This window comes from Netta rufina (genome assembly GCF_964035555.1).
Source record: "Netta rufina genome assembly, chromosome: 17".
Lineage (NCBI taxonomy): Eukaryota > Metazoa > Chordata > Aves > Anseriformes > Anatidae > Netta > Netta rufina.
The window spans coordinates 12,659,434-12,673,210 of NC_140141.1; the positions used below are offsets into that span (position 1 = coordinate 12,659,434).

The window sequence follows — 13,777 nt, forward strand, 5'->3', positions numbered from 1 at the left end:
CTTCAAGCGCCTTGGCTCCTCTCCTAGATCCCATCACATTTGCAGTGAGCGAGGAAGGTGGGCAGCAGAGGAAGGTAACCTGCAGGGCTGCAGTGAAGCAAAAGGGCTGCTGCTGGAGGTGAGCAGTGCCTCCTCCCAGGGCCAGGCAGGTCTGGTGCTGCCCGTTAGGGGCCAGCACACGTGTGCTCCTGATATTGCAGTCTAAGAAAGTCCAGATCCTGAATCAGGTCACTGTTTACAAAGCAGATTTATGTCAGATATAAATACAGCTGTAATGCCCTTTAATGAAGGGCATGTGAGGCTCTCGCAAAAGCCGTGTGGCACTCCTGCTCTCTGACAGCTGCCACACGAAGCCAAAATAGTGAGGATGAGAAATTCTCAAGGTGTAAAACAGTGGGCCAGACTGTAACAAGAACTGTACAGCCCAGACTGGAAACTGCACCAGTCAGATGAGACAACCTGATGAGTGTGCCTGCCCTGACAGGGCCAGGAGGAGTTTAAGGAGAGAGAAGCTGTGCATGAGGCAGTTGAGGCCTTCAGAGCTGTCCCTGAAACCTGAATTGATGGGATTTGACACTTTCTGCTCTGTGCTCTGCCTCCTCAGCTGCTGTCAGGTTGGAGCAAGGTTTTCATCCCATGTTACTTCTAATGAAAAGGAAAATGTTGCGCCATAAACTTTTGTGGACTTCTTTCTCTCTGGACTTGTTTTTGTAATGCTTTCTTATAAAGGACACTTAAAAAAAGAGGACATTCCAGACACAATTTGGATATTTGATGGGGAACAGAGCAGAAGAGTTTATTTGAATTGGCCTTGCAGGTCAGGAAACAAATTTTTAGCTTTGGTCCTTATTAAGTAGCTTTCATTTGTTCCATGGGCACAGAATGACCCTTTGTTGTAGGACACCGTGACTGACTTGTGAGGTTTAATTTTTGGTTGGAGAAGACAATTGAAATCAAGTTTAATTTGAGGAATTAAACCACACATGATTCCACACAAGCCCTCAAGGAACACAAGAAATCTGCCCTTGGGAAGACTTTCGGCTCATATTGTTGTACTGAAACCACAATATGTGGTCTTGGGCAGTTGAATGCTTTATTATATCCAGAAATTCTCCTTAGGAAATAGCATTGTTTCCATGAGAGGAGTCTGAGTAAACTCAGACCTTGGATATTTGAAACTCAAGGGAGCGGGGAGGAGTTCTTCAGCTGAACAGGCCAGAATAAAAGGCTAACGCAGGAGGCAGGAATTGCTTCAGAGTTCTGTCGTGTGCATTTGACAACTGAGAAGTTAGTTTCTTCTGTGATTCCCAAGATGTTAATGTCCCTATTGGGTTCAGAGCAAAACTTAATTATGTCTGATAACATTATCCACAGCAAGGATTATTTGCACAAGCTTCTGTGAGGATGCTGTTTGAAGTGAGGGTTTAACCGTCTCTTCATCCTGGCTGGTTTCATTCCTTGACATTTGTAGAAACTCTGAGGACATTCATAGCCCTTGTAGGAGAGGCAGGGATGCAGTTGTGGCCATGCTTGTCCTGAGGGCCATGAAGCCACAGACTGTGGCAGGCTGCATTCAAGCAACTGAGTCAAGCTCATGGATTGTGCTTGTTATCTGCTTTTTTAAGATAAAAAGAAAAGTTCTTGAAGCTTCCAGGCACTTCCCTGCAGCCAGCGGGCTTTAGTCTTTACTTCAGTCTTGCAGAATTATGCCAGTTATCAGCAAAACTTGATTTATTTGATCTCTCTGACTTCCTCTTTTATTTAAAAGGGGAAAAAATGGGGAAGTTTTTACAGAACCCAGGAACTCCTGAATTGGCTTTCACTAATTTTCTTCTGAATATTGGGCCAGATCACTTCTCTCTGTAGCTCAATTTTCCAAACAGATGAGGGATAATGATACATGTCCTAGCTCCTGAGGCCAGGGCAAAGCTTTAATGCATCTGTGAAGTGCTGTGTGATGGTTGCAAGGAGCACAGCTGGGCGCCAGCCAGGCAGTGCTGCTCTTTTGGATTTGGAGCAGCCACTGCATACACTCACTCCAGTTGGGTGACTAAGTCAAACAGTGTTGTTTCCTCTTTTTTCTAGCCAGAACTTACCTTCGTACCTCCACTTGTCTCTGTAGCAGTGCTCAATGTCTTTGGCTTGCAGTGAATTCCCCACTTTTCACCCCTCTTGCCATCTCTCTGCACTTCAGAGCAGCAGCAGCAGAAAACCCTCTGGGCAGCCCAGCCTGCCATGGTGGGTCTGGGGGGTTTCAGCCCAGGGGTGTCCAGAGTGGCTGGAGGTGCTCATGTTCCTTCCACAGTGCCGTTTTAATTCCCTATTATATTGGGTCTTGTTTCACGAGTCTGCAAAATGACAGGAATAGTAATTGAATTGCATGTCGAGAAATCCAAACAAGCGCAAGGCTGTATAGCTGGCCCCGAGTTTAATCAGAGGAGAGTTTATAAGTATTCTGTAGAAACACGCTGTACTTTGTGCTCAGAAAAGCTCATGCAGAAGTTAAATATACAAAGGTGCAGCTGGCTTCCCTCCTGGGAGGGACAATGTCACTCGGCGGTGTAATCAGCCTCCGCTGGTCCAATTCTGTCTCAGCACCTGGGTGTTTTATTATGGTCGGCTTTCCTGCAGGTGTCCTCTGCCTTGAGGTTTGTGAAGGTTTCTGTGTTGTAGGGAATCAGAAGATGGATGGCTGTGGCGGTGGAGAAATAGCAGGGCTGTTGAGAAGGTGGTCAGAGAAAAAGAGGTGATTAAAAAAAGCAAAACATAGCAAGTAGGTGAAGACAAATGTGTTTTTTTTTTTCTTTTTTTTCTTTTTTTTTTTCTGATGTTTGTTTTAAACTAGCACTTTAAATGCTTTGCAGGTATCTCTTGTGGGTACTTTTTAATTTTCCTTCCCAAGGTTTGCTTGCATGGAAGGTGTAGCTGTTATTTGGCTTTTATTTTCCCTTCCAATACCGTGCAGCAGTTGTTTTGTCATTTTTTGTCATCTTGTCTCTTCAGCTCTATCTGACTGCAAAGAACATGTTCAATTTGCCTCCTGCATTGTGTCTGTAAAAGTGTCCACTTTCATTTCTTTGCCATGAAAACTTTTTTTTTTTTTTGAGGCATCAATAAATAGTTTTTTTTTTTTTTCTTTCCCTCAAGTTTCTAGCTAAACTAATAAATCAAGATCTTATGGGATTTTGAAGGTTACACTGGGGATGCTGATGTCTCGGGCAGATTCCAATTTAACTCCACTCTGTAAAACCAAGAGGTTTTGATTTTTCTTAAGGAGAGAATTTTCTGCAACATGGCTTCATCTCCCTTTGCTTATCCTCTCAGCAAGTGGCCTGATGGATTCACCCGTGTGCCTTGCTCCTTCCCAGGTCCTGGATTCAGTTTCCAGCTCTGGCTATATTTTAAGTGCTCACAGCATATCCCTTGGTGTTTTTTTTGTGGGTGGAGCGGGGCTGGCTATTCCCAGGGGAGGCTGGACACACAGGTTAATGCTTGGAAGTGTCACTGGGGTCTCTCATAGCGATGTCTGTCACAGGCATCCTGGTTTGGAAGAAACCAGTGGAGCCCCCCCCAGCTGCCAAGAAGTAGAAATGGAGCTGCAGGCCTCCATCTCGCCTCGCCACCTCTGCTCCCCTGAGGTGCAGGAGGCCCGGTGGAACTTAATGCAAGATCCAGTCTGAGCTGGTATGCACTCGGGAGTTGCTGAAGAAATGCAGCGATTTGTTTTTTACACCAAAGAAGAAACTCCTTCAATCTGTCAAGTAGTTCAGTTTGGCCTCCTCTGCCCCAGCTTGCAATCTGCTCAGCTGAAAGCACCCTGGAAAGCTATAAATTTTGTAGGCGTTATTAGAGGCTGGGGGTTCCACGTTGTGGTTAGCATGAAGAATGCTTTTCAAAAGCGGTAAGATCTGATGGTTTAAAAATGCTCCGTCACTCCGCATGTGGGATGCGGAATGGTAGAGGGAAAGAAATAGCACCAGCCCAAAATGTGCTGAATAACGAACTGAAAATGGTTATTGATTATCCGTGCACCTTCATTATCCCGCTGCAATCTGAGAGCAGCTGGCAATTCTTTTTTCTTTATTAACCAAAAAACTTTCAAAGGCACTTATGAAATATTTAGTGTAATTATTTCCAAGATCAAAACTCCAAAGAAATTACACAGCCACAGAAGCAGTGTTAATCTATTGATGTTATGGATGAAAGAAGCAATAGAGATATTAAACATTTACCCCTCTTGTGCAAAATGGCCTCTTACTTTCCATCTCAATTGCAGCGTTGTTCATCAACCTTCACTGCTGTGTTTGGCTTCTCGTGCAAGGATCTAGGTGTCATTCCAAGTTTCCTCTGATGGAGTAGGACTTATTTTCTCTTTCCCTATCTTGCCTTTAGGCAAGGCAAATCTCAGCCTAATGAAACCAGCATGAAATATGATGGTGCTATAACACTGACTTTGCAATCATACACTGTTCCCTCTACAAAATAGTCTTTTAAAACCAGCTATGAATGTTCATTCCCTTTTCCACGTGATATTTGCATAAGTGAAGTAATAAAATGTTATTTCCATCTAGACTGTAACTACTGAAAAACTGGAGTTGTGGTTGATGTCCCCTTTCAGTGTGATAGGGAGCTACAAAGAAAGCAGTCCAGGGTCTGTCTGACTCAAATCCCAAAACTGGAAATAGACCTCTCATGTCTCAAAGTCAGCTTTAGTGGGTCTGCAGGTATTTGGAGGACAGGATAAAAATTCAAACTAACCTTGAGCAATCTGAAATGGGCTATAATTTGGTAAAATGAGTGCAAAGACCCATGAATAAACTGTCTAACGGGGAATGACTGGTGTGGTCGCCCTTCTGCAGGAGATGAGATGAGGCTGCAGTGGGTTTTGGACCGAGTGACCATCAGCTGCTTTATGCCAGAGGCAAATGTCACGCAGGAATATAGATGAGCAAGAGTGATATGAAAGATGTATGAAAGAAAAGCTACCCTTTTTCTTCAGGTCTGGTGGTGGATCAGTGAGAGGAGGGGTGAAGAAACAGAAGGATCAGAAGAGGGTTGGAAAATGTGACCCTCGAGGAGAGACTGAAAGTTTGTAATTCAGAAGAAAGACGAGGGAGGGAGGCATATATTTTTCAATATGAAAATGAGAACTGCAGAAGAATAGTTAACTTCTCCTGAGACTGGCACAAAAGGAGAGGCATGAACTGTAGTGAGAATAACTTAGGTTAGGCAGTGAAAGCCTTTTACATTTGTAAATAATCTGCAGACTGAGACTCCTTGGTTCTGCAGCTTGAAGTATATTTCTTCATTCACGGTCTTTTTTTTTTTTTTTTTTCAGAGAAATAGACCTGGTTCCCAAGCAGCTCTAGCTGTAGGACCACATGTTTTCAAAGCAGGTCCGAGCACGGTAGTTTTGTGCTCCTCCTGAGCACTTTCTGGGGGGCTGCTCACCGGAGGTTTGCAGAGCTCTTGCACCTCAGCCTGGCTGCTCCCAGAACTTCTTACCCTTGAAATTTGCATGCTTGGTGACTGCTAAGATGACAGAGTAGGAGCTCTCGTGACTTCCTGCTCTTGTCATTATAATAATGTAATTATAAAAAGAAAAGAAAAAAAGAGGGTATGTTGTAGTGTTAATGCAATTTCTAATGCAGCAGCTCATGGAGTGAGAGGTGGATGATGGCTTGAGTTAGAGGTGAGGTGGTCCCTTGACTCTGGTTCATCCTTTGTCTTTCTCCTGGTTAAATTTCTGTGTCATGCTGCTGCCAGCGCTTCTGTGAGCTAGGCGAAAGGGTTGTTCTGTGGATCGTGAAGAGCATGGTTATGTTTGGGCTTGTTCTTGGCTTTTCTTTTACTTCTTTAATCCAAGCGAGGCCTTGAACAACCAGTGGAGACTGCACCAAGTGTTCTCTGTGTTCACTCTTCTCAATTCCTTCAGGAAGAGGGATTGTAGCAACCAAAGGTGTGAAGTGTAAATGTGATAGTCTCCCAGGGCTGTCCTAGAAATTAGACATGTTTGCTGTTTATTTTTTTTTACTTAACTTGGCCAGCATCCCATCTCCCTGCTACCACTGACCATTGAGTGCCCAGACTTCTGCATGGCAGTGGCCTTCAGCTAATGGACGTTTCCCAAATAAAAGCCAAATACTGTCCATCACTGTATGCCTGTAGCGTTGCATAGATTTTTCCTTACAGTATTTTATCCCACCCCAGCAATTTTCAGTCTGTTTTCAGCCAACACACTGCAGTTATCACATCGTCAGTGCTTTTATTTTTGTTTCTGTGTGTGTGTGTGTACATGTGCGTGTCTATATATACATACACATATAAAATCTATATGACACATCTCTATTTACATGCGTGTGTGTAATCTCTGCCTATTTTCAGCAGGTGACAGTGAGGGACTTGGGCTCGGAGCAGCCAGGGAAAGGCAGGGTCTGCCCAGGTTCTGCAGCTCAGCTGGATGGAGGAGTCTGGCTCTGCTCAAGGCCACCAGACTCGGGGTTTTGCAGCTGCCCTGTTTGTGCAGAGCACGGAGACTACTTGGAAACTTTTAACCTTTAATTTCTATTGCATTCTTTTTAATATTCAGCTTTATCCCTCAGCATCAGCAAAAGGATTAGAGACTGGTTTGTCTTTCCCTCTGAACTCATCGCTGACTTCACTGTGCATATTAGTCCTTTTAATGGCTTCTTTATTAGTTCATTATTGCATAACCTGCAGGCATGGCATGACTTGAAACATTAATTTTCCAGCCAAAGTTCTGTTGATGGACTTTACCTGGTCCCCTTGAAGTCAGCGTGTGAGTAGAGGACTGGCTGCTGAGCACCACAGCATCGCTTCTAAGGCCGAAGGGAGGGAGTCAGGCTTGTGCTTTTCCCCGAATGCTAAAGAAGTAACAGAAATGGAAAATATGAAGAGACAGTACAATATCATTGAATATTTAAGGAGAAATAGGGGTGTGTAGGTGCTTTGGTGTGGTGTGATGATTTTTTTTTCTTTTTCCCTCTCATTGCTTCAAGCTAGTATTTGGCTGCCCAGTGAACTATAACAAGATTTAATAGCTCCAGTGTAGCTATATTGCATTTGGACCGATTCCATCCTTCTGTTGTAATAAACGTCTGCTTTACAATGAGCTCTTAAATTCTATAAGTGACGTCAAATTGTATCTAATAATGGAAAAAAGATTAAGTACTGTAAATGCGAGTTGTGTTCACTCTCTGTGCTTTCCTTTTCGAGCAGCGTTTTGTCCTCAGCCCTTTGCACTCCTACCTGCATTTGAAATACCCTGGTGAGCTTGTCCTGAAGCTTACACCTGAGGAAAACCGTTCTCCAGGCATACTTGCATTTACATCCTCCTCCTTTTTTATTTTATTTATCCCCCCCCTCCCAATTCCCTTTTCTTACTGACTGCATTGCAGGCTATGGCCAGACACAGTGGAGGCAGGGCAGGCCCCCAGGGCTCCTGTTGTGATGCGGGCAAATAAATGTTCACTAGCTTCTCCTTCACTCCTGGAAGTGACCTAAACTCAGTCTTGAAACTCGGGTGCGTAAGCATCTGCATAAAAAACTTCTATTTAAAAAAGACATGACAGATGAGATGGATGATTAAGATGAATGATTACAAAGAACATTACTTACTGACACAGTATCCTTCAATCAGTAATAGCATGAGCCGTGAACTTTTAAGGAACTTTAACTTTTAATTTATTTTTTTTTCAAGGCCTGATGAATTTTTAAATCTGCGTAGCTGCCAGTCAGCAGATATGACTGGAGTACTAAAACTGAAAACTGCTGATTTAAAAAAAGCCTCTCGTTCTGTCTCTTCAGTTTATATATTGCACACGTGTGTGTGTGTGTGAGGGAGAGTTTTGCGTGCAGCGTTGAGTGTTATTGCGAATAATGGTAGCCACAAATAACCACAAAATAGATTTTATTTATTTTTTTAACCTTTCAGCCAGCCTGTGCAGGTTGATCACTTCAGCAGGGTGGAGAGGAGGGGATGATAAAGCACAAACACTCAATATTCATGTGCCTGGAAAGCCCTCACAAACTGTGCTTTCCCCTTGACCTTTACGTTGGTCATTCCTGTGATCAGAGGAGACAGTCCTGCTCCAGCCGATACCACAGAGAGCATCACACCTTCCCAGATGAGGAGACCATCGTGACTGGTCGGTGTGGTGGGTTGTGCCTTGCTGATGAGCTGGGTTCGGCAGTGATGGCTCCCAGATCCTAACGGAGAGCTTCTCCTGAGAGCCGGGGACAGCACGGACAAACAGAGCTTCTCTGTTTGTTTTTCTTTTGTTAGGGAAATGAAGGCTGGCAGCCTTCATTTGGAAACCCAGATCGACCACTAAGTGCTGAACGAGAGAGGGATGGCCTGAAGGGGTTGAAGGTGAGAGTGAGTAGAGGTTTGATGTGGAAAAGGAGGTGATGCTGGCAAAGAGGTGCCAATAAGAGGGGTGATACGGTCAAAATTATAACTAAGGGTCTTTGCAGCCCTGATATTCTGCATGGATAAGGCTGAGCAAGGCTGCTTTTGGGCCAGCAGGGAGGCTGCTGCATTAATCAAGGTGTGAGTGTTGAGGCTGCCTTTAAAAAATGCTGACTTAAGTCCTAGGGATCTTTTACGTTTCTGCAGCTTCTTCTAATGGCATAAATAAATCAGAGTGCAATGTGTATGCAGCGCTTCCCGTCTTGTGAGGGCACCGTGTTCTCCTTCAGGGAACTTTGCAGCGGGGCGGTGGTGGCCAGGCTCCTAAGCTTGGTGTTGCTTCCCAAAGGTGCAAGTGTTTGATACACTTGGGACCAACGCTAACATCTCTTAAATATCATTTTCTTCAAGGAGGCATCTATTTGGGGGGTTAAGGAGAGGTAGAAAACCTAAAGAAAGTCTTTAGGAAGGTAGGTGAGGACTCCAGGTAATGTCTTTGCTTGTCCTTTTACCTTTATCTGTTTCTTACAGCTTTTGTTTATTTAATATCTCTCATTTCTCAGTGAAAATATTCCAAGGAAAATTGTGCAATAGCTGAGCTGATGAGTGAGAGGCTTTCTCAGCTTCAAAAGGCAGCACAGCCCTGAGCAGGCAATGGTTTGTCAGAGCCTGGGACCGCAGTCCCTGGGCTGGGACCTGCCTCTGCCTCTGGCTGCTGTGTGACCCTCCGTGATGGGTTTTTCTTCCCTAGCATGAGTCCTTAAACTTTATAATAGTGTAAAACGAGCCTCCTGTGTGAAGCTAGGAAAAGCTCATTACAGCTGCTCTCTGCTTCCAGGGCTTTATTTCTTCCCTCCTGAACACAGAAACTGGCGGTCCTGGCATGAGGTGTGTTGTGGCTGCAGTGCTTTGGCTCGTTCCAGTCCAAAAAAAGCCTGTGCTCAGCAACCAGGGCACAGAAAAGGAGAGCTGGTCAAAAATCAGCCGTTGAGGTGACAGCTCGGAGAGTCAGCTGGGAACGGAGCAGGAACGGGCCTTTTTTAGCCTGAACGTATCGGTGTGAGCAGTTTTCCTGCACTGGGCCCAGCTGACGTGCAGAGGAGCCAGGATTTTTGTTCTAACGCTCAATTTCCATGCCCTTCAGGGCCAGCCTGTCAAGCCTGGCCACGGTTTGGCCTCCTGAACTTAAATAGCGCAGTTTAAATACCCTTCACACACTAGCTCTTATTCCTTAATTGCAAGCTGTTGGTTGTCATCAGCCCTTTGCTACCTCGTTTAGTAACGGGGAGCCTGGCCCTGATGCTCCCGAAGTGACTGCCCAGACACCAAGTTCGGGGACTAAGCTGAGGATTTTGCTGTCTCTCTCGATCTGCTCAGCTTCTGCAGATCCTGATGGGTCCCCTGTTTAAAGAAAGGGCACCTCCTTAAGAGACTTGCCGCTGTTACGAGGGAAAATGTGAAAATGAGAAGGAAATGCAGCACACGGTGCCTTAGCCTTCATCCAGCCTGAAGCAATAGCTCAAAGGTGGACCTGACTCATCGCGGCAGGATATTGACTCTGCGGCATAATTATGATGCTTTGAAAGCCTGATTCTAAAATAATTGAGGTATAAAATTATGTGCCTGGCTCGCACAGTTACTACAGCTCTGTGTACAAATTGAATAACGGCCTGCACGAACGTGCTGCCCGTCAAGGTGCAGCTCGGTGCTCGGAGGCCGGGCAGCCGAAATCCAGCCTGCCATCAAAATGTGGCTGAATAGGGGTGAGTGCCAGGAGTACAGACCATGTTGTGAGACCTGATTTTCAAAGCTGTGTCATCCCCGAAGGGCTTTCTCTTCTCTCTGCAGTGTTTGCTGTGCTCTCTGTTTTGCTTGGGCAGTACAGTAAGCGGTCTTGGTGTGCTTTGGTTCTCTGTAAAGCCCCAAGACATTGGAAAGAGGCTGCTATGAGTTGCCTGAAAGTGCCGTTTTGTCCTGCCTTGCTCTTTGCACCTCCCTTGCAGTCAGGGTGGGGTTGAAACCTGCCTCTTGCTATTGCCCAGGGTATTTCCAGGGCTGCTTTCTGCCCAGCCTTCGGGTCTGGCTGCAGAGGGCAGTCCCTGGGAGCGCTGCCTTTCCTCAGGCACAGGAGCAGATTCTGCTGCCCCTTGGGGACCTGCAGGCTGAACCAAACCATACTGACCACAGGAAAGTGGAAAGCAGAAGCCAGCTGGACCAGGACCTGTGGCTGGGACCAGCCATGCTCCTCGAGCCTGGTGCACTCGAGCAAGTGAGTGCTGCGGCTGGTGGTGGCTGCTGCTGAGCTGCTTGGGGCCAAAACGGTTGGGTTTTGTGTCTGTAATAAAGCAGTCTCTCCCGTGTCTTAGCCTTCTGAATTATTGCCTGCCTGGCACTTCATTATAAACACATTTTTTTCCTTCTTGGTACTGGTTTCCTGCCATTTTATTGCTTTTAAGGTTCTATTTTTGTTTTATTCATCTCTTCCAATCGATAGGAAATATCCTGGTTTTAGCAAGCAGCAGAGGCAGACGTGACTGACGTTCTTTTGGTGGGAGCAGAATCACTTCCAGAGCATTTTTTTTGGGGGGGAGAAGCTTTTAAATCAGATTTTCAAAGATCTCTAAGTATAAGGAACTGCTCCAGCCCTGTTGCTGAGTCTCCCATCAGCTCCAAGAGTTGGGATCCTGGCATCTCACCAGTGCAGATCTGGGATGGTGTTTAAGATCCATCTTACGGAGGTTATTGTTGTTCTTTGCCATGACACTAATTAAAACCCACCTAATGAGATTATCCCCACCTGTTCTGGAAGATTAGCTTGATGGAGGAAATCCTGCACATGCCTGCGGACATGCAGACGCCTGCGTGTAGGCACGGCAGCGTTGGGGAGAGCAGGCTTTCCAGAACTGTTTTCCACGGAGTTTGCATGGCAAAGATAAATTATTATTATTTATTATTTCCCCCCTCCGTGCATACATACACACAGATTACTCTGACAGCAATAAAATGAAATGGAATTGAATTTGAAAATAAATCGTTCAGCTGATGCAGGACCAGACGGATAGCTTGTTGCAGAAGAGTCGGTCCAGGATGGATGGGCTTTACGGCCAAACCAGAAACATGGCCATCGAACAGCAGCGAGCTGGCAACGAAGCAGCAAGGGGGCTGCAGGGGCAGCCCCGGTTTGTGCCAAGCCCATGGCTGGCCCATGGTGGTGGTCCATGCCCCTGCACAAGGTCGGTGCTGGGCCAGGTGTGGCAGAGAGGCTGGAGCAGATCAGGAGTCATAGACCTGGGTTTCACCGCCGCGTTTCGTCCTTGGTTGCTCTGTGACCACGGGCACGTGTTTTAACCTCTCTGAACCTCGTAAAAGGTCAGTGAAGTGCTGTGCAAACAGCGAGATGTACGGACAGCCGTGATAGCGGGGGGGAGTTTCCTGGTTCCCAGGCTGCAGTTTAATCCACTAGATAAGTTGGTGGTTTTGATTCGGGGATTTTTTTCCCCAGGTGTAGGGTTTGGGGCCACGTTCCCTCCAGCAGCTGTATTAGGGGACTCCCAGTAAGCAGGCACAGCAGAAAGGGGAGTTTTGATGATGAAGAGGAATCAGGCGAGTGCTTTCCATACTAGGAAAGCAGTCTTCAAAGTGCCGATAGCAGGCAACTTCACCCCTTGTGCCCTCTCTTCCTCCCTGGTCTTGTTTTTTCCCCTTCCTTAGCTTATTTCATTGCCTTTATCTACAGCCTGTGGGGAATCTTAAGGACGTTTGTTTTGAAACTGCTTTAACCCTTAGTGTAGTAAATGCTGTATTCCCTATATTCTTAAGCCATAATTTTATCAAATTGCCTCAAGGCTGGGTATGATGGGATTTTTTGGTTGCACTTTGATCTTTGGCTGTATTCTTATGCAGCAGGAGTATAAAAATGAGTCTGACGTTGCCATCAATGATGGGAGGATTGTGCCTGTAGACTGTTTGGAGGTGGAAAAGAATGGATCCTACCAAGACAGTAATTCCAAATAAAAGAGGGGAGAAAAATGCATTTTGGCTGTCCTCATTGTTAGAATCCAAATGACATTCTTCTCCACAGAGTTTGTGAGGGTTGAAGAAGTCTAATTACTACCTTTTCTTGCAGCTGAAGGAACGCGAGAGGATAAAACATGGTACCTTTGAGTAGATGCATCTCTGGTGTGTTGCTGACATTGGAGAGATACTTTATTGTCTAGCAACAAAAGGTCTGCCTATTCATTTTGAGCTTTTGTCACATCTCTCCCATGGAGATGCTATTGCATATGAAAGTCTGATTGATACGGTGGCAAAGGTCAGGAGGGTAATAGCTTTAATGGTATCCCATGAAGCAAATCAAAATTCCTCTAAAAGATTCTGTTCAATTTGATATTAAGGGTCTGGTAACACTCCAGGGATTCTCATCTCTGCTATTAAGCTTATTGCTATTACAAAAATTAACGTTTGAGCTCATTTATTTATTTTTTTTCTTGGTAGGATGTTCTCCAATAAGAATGGAAAATAACTGCTGCTCTCTCTCGCTCTGTTTCAGGGATCCTCAATGCATTTGCTTGCCATTATTTAAGGAGCCTTTACTAAAAGCTTCTGGATTGTGTTTCTAAGTGGACGAAAGATTTTGTATTCAAAATGCTTATAAAGGAGTATCGTATTCCCCTTCCGATGAGCGTGGAAGAATATCGAATCGCGCAGCTGTACATGATACAGGTCAGTAACGCTTCTGCTGGTGTTTGGTGCAGGCTGACACAGGGCTTCGTGTGGAAGAGCATGTAGAGAATGTATTCATTCATGTGGAGAATTAATTATTTTAAATTTGAGTTTTTCTGAGCAGGGGGGAAAAGGAATATGAACTTCCAGTTATAAATTCCTGAAGTTCTGCCTCCTTTCGTCCTTAAATTAGAAAACCTCTGTATGTTCTACCTACCTGGGGAAATACTGACTCATGGGTAGGCTGTTCAAAAGGAGGGAAGCATTGAGCTACAGGTTTGGGTACTGAACTGGAGGATATTGGGCTGAAGAAACAGGTGTAACGTGGAATTTAGGGGAAAAAACTAGACGTAATGTTTATGTGCCACTATGAGACAGATACTAATCAGTCGAGGCATAAAACTTATGTTATTTTTAATAGGCTGTTGAATACTGGTGGGACTTTTTGTTAAATCCCGTCTCTTCAATAAAACAGTTAATAAAAATGTTGGCTTTTTATAACTCAAATCCTCTGTGCCCATGTTCTCCCAGTGTTTGAAATCCAACTGGGAGCATTTTTAAAAGGAAATGAATTTGAAGAGTTATTTCATTGTCCTGTACCTTAAATAAAATTTAATTTTGCTT

General features: G+C 45.0%; 1 protein-coding gene across 5 annotated transcripts in view; it reads left to right on the forward strand.

Moving 5' to 3' along the window:
• Nucleotides 1-13,777, forward strand: part of PITPNM2 (phosphatidylinositol transfer protein membrane associated 2) — a 132,416-nt gene that overhangs the window by 52,196 nt on the left and 66,443 nt on the right. For all 5 annotated transcript variants that reach the window (XM_084297518.1, XM_084297521.1, XM_084297520.1 and 2 more), the window contains one exon: nucleotides 12,981-13,153. In XM_084297518.1, coding sequence (XP_084153644.1) covers nucleotides 13,076-13,153 — 78 coding nt within the window. In that variant the 5' untranslated portion in view covers nucleotides 12,981-13,075. The remainder of the gene's footprint in view (nucleotides 1-12,980; nucleotides 13,154-13,777) is intronic.